Source organism: Mastomys coucha, unplaced genomic scaffold (assembly GCF_008632895.1).
Source record: "Mastomys coucha isolate ucsf_1 unplaced genomic scaffold, UCSF_Mcou_1 pScaffold17, whole genome shotgun sequence".
NCBI classification, from domain to species: Eukaryota; Metazoa; Chordata; class Mammalia; order Rodentia; family Muridae; genus Mastomys; species Mastomys coucha.
The window spans coordinates 35,328,157-35,335,423 of record NW_022196899.1 but is presented as its reverse complement, the minus strand read 5'-3'; the positions used below and the strand labels follow the sequence as shown (position 1 = coordinate 35,335,423).

Here is a 7,267-nt window from a genome sequence, read left to right as displayed (position 1 = left end):
GTGGACAATAGCCTAGCATAATAGTCATCAGTGGGGCTTCAACCAGCAACTGACAGAGACAGATGCAGAGAGCCATAGCCAAACCTTAGGTGGAGCGCTGGTAATCTTGCTGAAGAGGGGAAGAAAGGATTGTGAGAACCAGAGGGATCAAGGATATCACATGAAAAAAACAAATAATCAACAAACCTGGACTTACAGGGTTCGCAGAGACTGACAAAATCAAAAGCCTGCATTGGCCTAACCTAAGCTCTTCATATATATGCTATAGTTATGTGGCTTGGTGTTTTTGTGGGATTCCTAAGAGGGAGCAGAAGCTGTTATGGCACTTTTGTCTTTTTTTGGAACCCTTGTCCTAATGGGTTGCCTTGTCGAGCCTTTATAAAAAGGGAAGTGCCTAACCTTACTGCAGCTTCATATACCTCTTTGGTTGATCCCCTGGGAGGCCTGAAGGGAAATAATGGAGGAGTGACATTTGATGTCTGCTAAGAAAGGTTTACGTTTCTCTTAGGGGAAGCCATTGGAAGCTTTACCACATCCCAGTAAATGATCCTACACACATTTCCATATGGGAAGCATTAATTGTATTTAGTTGGGGGGAAAAAAAGAGGTGAAATTAGGCAGTAGATGGAAAACATGTTGAGGGAGGAGAGAGCTGGAGAAAGGCAATGGGGAATCTATATGGCCAGGATACATTGATACATCTACAAAATTTTCACAAAATTAAAAAGACACCAGAATCCATAAGGATCATCACACAAATAGAATCAAAATATCTCAACTCAGTTCTGATGCTCTTTTTATTTTCTTAATCAAAAACTGGCCAAGGTGTGGTTTTGTTTAAACTAGCTATTGTAAAATCTATGTTTATAGAACTATAGCATGGTTTAAATAAGAAATACATGTAAAAATAACAAGCATAATGCCATCATATAGTAATGTTTAGTAAACTTCATGTGTCCTTTCTTCCTCTTAAAAATATTTAACTTTCATATTGTGGTTATTAATTTCTAGATTGTGTATAGCAATTGAAGAAGCCAATGTACTAAAAACAGGGAAAACAAATTTGGAAAAGCAGATCAAAGAGCTACAAGCAAAGTGTAGTGAATCAGAAAATGAGAAATATGAGGCTATTTCAAGAGCAAGAGATAGCATGCAGCTCTTAGAAGAAGCTAAAATTAAACAGAATCAGGTAAGAAAACATGGAAACATGTTTATAAAACAATAAGATCCCTACATGCCCACAGGCCCTAACAATAAAGGGATCAGCAGCTATGGAATAAATGCAGGAAACAAATGACACTTCCCTTAATCAGATAATTATGCTGTATTTTAAAATGGTAAAAGTAATATCATAAAATGTGCTAACATGTCAGTCATTTATCAGAAATAGTATTTAAGTACCAGACTTTAGTATTTTATTTGTTTGTCTTGTTTTGGTTTGGTTTTGGGTTTCTTTTTAAAGATATGTTTATTTATTATGTATAGCGTTCTGTCTGCTTATATGCCTGCATGCCAGAAGAGGGCACCAGATCTCGTTACAGAAGATCTTAAGCCACCATCTGGCTGCTGGGAATTGAACTGAGGACGACCTCTTAACTTCGTAACCCTCTTAACCTCTGAGCCATCTCTCCAGCCCTTGGGAGGGGTTTTGGTTACTTTATTTATATACATCTCAAATGTTGTTTCCCTTCCCAATCCCCCCCTCCACAAGTTCCCCATCTCATCATCCCTCCCCTCTGCTTTTATGAGGGTACTCCTCCATCCACACACTCTGCCTTACCACCCTGGCATTCCCCTACACTGAGCCATGAAGCCTTCAGAGGACCAAGGGTCTCCCCTCCCACTGATGCCAGATAAGGCCATCCTCTGCTACATATGCAGCTGGAGCCATGAGTCCCTCCATGTATACTCTTTGATTGGTGGTTTAGTCCCTGGGAACTCTGGGGAGTCCATTCAGTTCATATTGTTGTGTATCTGTCTTAGTCAGGTGCTGGCAGAGCCACAGTCCCCAGTATCAGACTTGTTATGTCACCATACCCTGAGTCACTGTTCTTCATCCTCTGTACCATCATAATAATTTACTAGAGTATACTCAATTAGGTGACTCCTGGTCATGTTGATTTCGTCTTTACCTGTACAATCCCCTCATCAAGCAGAAGCTTACTTGGCAGAGTTAAAGGTACAAAAGATTAGATGGATTCTACAACTCATGCCTTTTTATCAACCATTGTGATTTCTATACTATCCAGGACCATGCTGTCTTGAAATGTTTCCCTTTGAATGGTTATAATCTCTAAAAGACAGAGTAGATTTTTTGAAATGATACAACCCTTTTTTGTAGAATTCACTATAGTATTAATGTGTATACCAGAATTTATATACTATATAATATATGCAGAATACTCCAGTAGGAAATACATGGGTATAAAGAAAATGCTTTGTTTAGGTTTTTCAAGAGAGATACTTAAAATGCAAAAAGTGTAAATTGGATTTTACATACCTAGTAAAAATCTTGGTGAGGTGCCATATGCCTGCAATCCCAGCAGACAGAGATGGAGCAGGAGGATAATGAAGTTAAGACCAGTGGGCCCTACATAGTAAGACCCAGACTCACAAAAAGAAAGGAAGAAAGGAATTATCACTTTAAATCCAAACTGGAATTCCTGAAGAGTTTATTATGCCTTTCACCTAGTGTTCCCATCTGTGACATAAATTCTGTCTCTCTATTCTTGGAATAATTGAAATACTCTTGAATAATATATAGTAGGTCTTGGGATATAGCTCAGTAGCAGAATATTTGTCTAGCATATGGTTTTAATGTTAGTACCATCAAAAGTAAACTGTATTCTACCCACAATATACATATTATACTTATAAAATGTTCAAAACAACATAGGTTAGGAGGAAATTTTAAACCAGGACAAAGTTATATGCCTTTACTCTCTGAAGCATAGTTGTATAAACACTTATCACATGTTATGTGGCATAAAATAAAGAAAAGATGGGGGCACCATTGCCTGTCTCTCACTTCAGTCCTAAGGCAACAAATCTCACAACCTTTTTTTAAATTGTATACACATAGTATTTTAGTCATATCCGTTCTCATTCCCCTCCTCCAATTCTTCCCAACATCTCCCAAATTTCCCTTACCAACTTCATGTCCTACTTCAGCTCTGCTCTCTTGTCTGAGAAGGAGTTCTGTGAGGATGCAGTATTCATTATATAGCAGAAGCCAGAGGCCTCAACCCAAACCAGTGACTCATTGCAATTAACATTTGCAAGTAAAGAAGTGTGAACCAAAGGGTACACTGTGACATGATCCAGCTCCACAATGAGATTTTTTTTCTCTTTTTTGTAGGGAGGTGGCAAGGGCAGAGAGCAGGTACAAAGGGACAAGGAGATGACTGGGATTGAGTTGCGAGATATAAAATTCACAAAGAATCACAGGGTTTTTGTTTGTTTGTTTTTGTTTCTGTTTTTAAAAAAAGACAGTAGGAGGAAACGGGTTATATATAAGCAAGTTTTGGAGTTTTACTCCACGGAGTAACTGATAAGACTGATAAGATTTTTGAGTATTTTTAGTGGAAGTGAAAATGATTAGAGATGAGAACACATGAGAGAGATAAAGTGGATTGTGATATGCCATGACTGAGGTATAGAGTAGTGAAGAGCATAGCTTGAGTACTACCAAATAAGCACAATGGATTTGGCCAAGATTGAATACCCAGAGATAGTGGCTTACTTTAAAGGAAGAAAAGGTCAAAATGGCCCGGGGACTTTGAGTTGTGGAGATAAGAAAAGTGATAGGAAACTAGCTAAAATAAATAGCAAGGATTTAATTAGGAAAAGATGGGCAATGATGGGGAAATTATTATTCATGACTTGTGCAAAGTCCTCCAGTGGAGGCATTTCAAAACTCTAGAACGTGACACTGCTGTCGAAGAGTATATTACCTTCCCAGTGAAATATATGATGTGCTTTGATTATCTTCTGAAGATTTTGCTTGAAGAGAAGCAAAAAGAGGTGGACAGAGAAAAAATGAAGAAAACAATTTCTCAGCTTATACAAGATGCGGCCATCAAAGCAAGGAAAGAGGTAAGGAGTTTAATTATACGTAAAATGCAAAGTTTAAGGCCTAACTAAGACTGAATGCTGCTTATATACTTTAAAATTAAAATGCTTGTGTGTATTCACAAGGACTATATATCAAACTGTTAATGAAGGAGTTAAAAACTGTGATGTTTCTTTCCTTAAAATTAAACTGCTGTGGGTATAGTGTGATGTACTACATAGTCTTTGGCTTCATAAACACTGGGATATTTTCTTAACCTATATTTTCTGTGCTTGATATAATTTTTCTCCTCAGTGAACTACAATTTCAAGGAGTATCTACTGAACATTTCTTTTGTGCCAATCATTTTATTTGTTCTCTATCTTCTGTTGGTTTCATACTTCCAGTTGCCAGTTTTTTAATATCTAAACTTTAAAAAGTACTGCAAAAAGTAATAATCTCACATAAAAAGAAATGGAAAGTATATGAGTGAAAGAAAATTTAAATTATGCCATTTTTAGCCCTTTTGGGGGGTTTTGAGTTTAATATTTATCTATAATTTATATAAAATAAAAATGTACATACCACCAAGTAAATATTAAAATTATGAGTCTTTACTACATATATCTTTATATTCCTGCAGTGTTTGTAATTTCATAGAATAGGTAATATTTTAATAAATAGAAAATACTTATTCATATTCTCTTATACAAGTACTGTAAATATTTGTCTTTATTTCTGACTATTGAGCTATAGCTGAAAATATTTTACTTGAAAATGTCCTTGTCAATAATTAAGTCTTTTGTTATTAACTATAGTAGATATAAGGAACATATTTTCATATATTTCTATTCTAGTTATTAAAATTGAACAAAAATGTGTTTGCTGTTAAGTATGAAAATGGCTTATTCCTCAGATATTTCAAATTTTAAAAATAAAATGTTGGCCATTTTTATATATGCCCATTATTAGCCTTGTCTGTTAAATAGAAAACTAGTTTCTTGTCAGTGGGTATATCATTCACAACTAGCCTTCTTATTCATAAAATTATAAAAGAAAATGTTTATGTAAAGAATATGTTTATACAAGACCAAACTGGGTATAGTGACACATAATCTCAACACTGGGTGTAGTGGCACATAATCTCAACATTGGGGTGGCTGACACATGTCTATGTATTCATGACCATTCCGGGCTACATGGCAAGAAATTAGGACGAGAGAAGAAAGGAGGGAAGAGCTTAAAGAGATTTTAGGGTCTCATACATTTCAGAGTCTTACCCAATGTAAACTTCCTGTCTCACATTTTGTTTCATAAGATCCTAACACTACAAATTCTCTATGAACTTTAGATCATATATGACTGTTGTTAATACTTCAAAAGATTCTTTTCAGAAAGAGGGTACCAGCATTACAATAATACTTTAAAAATTTTTGTTTTATTGATTTAAGTTTTATTGCATTATAATGAGAAAAGATACATGATTTCAATTTATCTGAATTTGTTAACATCTAAAAACATATTTTAAGTAAATAGAATTAAATCACATTCTTGTTTTCCCTTTTGTACCCCAACTCCTCCCAGAGAATCCCCCTTCAATACCTACAATACCTTTTTTTGTCATATTTCATAAAATTTATAAAATATTATAACAATAAAAATGAGTATTATAAATGTTGTTTGGTATAAAACAACAATCAATTTAACAGTCTTATGTAGGTGTTTATCTACAGCAATACTGAAAATACATGTTTTCTCAATATAAATTTTAAATCAAACATTAAGTATTTTAAAATAATACATCACTACTAGTATTTTTTAAAATGAACATAAATATATAAAGTCCATTTGTTTGTTTGTTTTGTATTTAGTAGAGCTTAAAATCTTGGCTCTTACTATGGTACAAGCTCAAAATAAGAACAAATTTTAGACATTGGATTTCATTGTAATAAGGCTGTACTTCAATGACCCTCACATCACCAAAGGATTTTACCTCCATCGTAGCTAAGTTGAGAGTTGACAGTTCTGCTGCGCCAAGGAATGAATTGTAGGCATGATTTTTGGATATAGACTTCCTGCTATGGTCAAAGCTATTTGATGTGAGTGAGTGACTTTATTCTCAGCCCAATGAGAACAGGTTACATTCATTTAAGAAATGGTGTGTGAACTCTGCAGCCAGTCCCACAACACACAGAGAAAGCCATACTCCCAGGTGATCTAACAAGCCCAAGATCCCAGAATCACAGGATCACAGAGACAGCTTGACTCTTGATCACAACCAGGATCACAGGAAGGACAGGTTCCAGTCAGATTTAGCAAGGGCAGGTAGCACTAAAGATAACCAGATGGCCGGGGTGGGGGAGCAAGTGTAAGAAAATAAACAACACAAACCAAGGTCACTTTCCATCATCAGAAGCCAATTCTCCCACAATAGCAAGTCCTGGACACACCATCACACCGGAAATGCAAGATTCAGATATAAAAACACTTATAATGATCGTGATACAGGACCTTAAGAAAGACATAAATAGCACCCTCAAAGAAATACAGGAGAGCACAGGAGCTAGAAGCTCTTAAAGAGGAAACACAAAAATCCCTTAAAGAATTACAGGAAAACACAATCAAACAGGTGAAGGAAATGAGCAAAACCATCCAGAATTTAAAAATGGAAATAGAAACAATAAAGAAATCAGAAAGAGAGACAATCCTGGAGATACAAAATCTAGGAAAGAAATCAGGAGTCATAGATGCAAACATCACCAACAGAATGCAAGAGATAGAAGAGAGAATCTCAAGGGTAGAAGACACCATAAACATTGACACAACAGTCAAAGAAAATGCAAAACGCAAAAAGCTCCTAACCCAAAACATCCAGGAAATCCAGGACGAAATGAGAAGACCAAACCTAAGGATAATAGGTATAGAAGAGAGTGAAGACTCACAATGTAATGGACCAGTAAATATCTTCAACAAAATTATAGAAGAAAACTTCCCTAACCTAAAGAAAGAGATGCCCATGAACATAGAAGAAGCCTACAGAACTCCAAATAGACTGGACCAGAAAAGAAATTCCTCCAGTCACATATTAATAAAAACACCAAATGCACTAAACAAAGAAAGAATTTTAAAAGCAGTGTGGGAAAAGGGGCAAGTAACATATAAAGACAGGCCTATCAGAATTACACCAGACTTCTCAGCAGAGACTATGAAAGCTAG

The 7,267-nt window shown here is 35.6% G+C and overlaps 1 protein-coding gene across 7 annotated transcripts in view; it reads left to right on the top strand.

The window, feature by feature from the left end:
- Sclt1 (sodium channel and clathrin linker 1) overlaps nucleotides 1-7,267 on the top strand; it is a 130,540-nt gene that overhangs the window by 75,199 nt on the left and 48,074 nt on the right. For all 7 annotated transcript variants that reach the window (XM_031376705.1, XM_031376706.1, XM_031376707.1 and 4 more), the window contains 2 exons: nucleotides 1,012-1,189; nucleotides 3,997-4,095. In XM_031376705.1, the coding sequence (XP_031232565.1) occupies nucleotides 1,012-1,189; nucleotides 3,997-4,095 (277 nt within the window). The remainder of the gene's footprint in view (nucleotides 1-1,011; nucleotides 1,190-3,996; nucleotides 4,096-7,267) is intronic.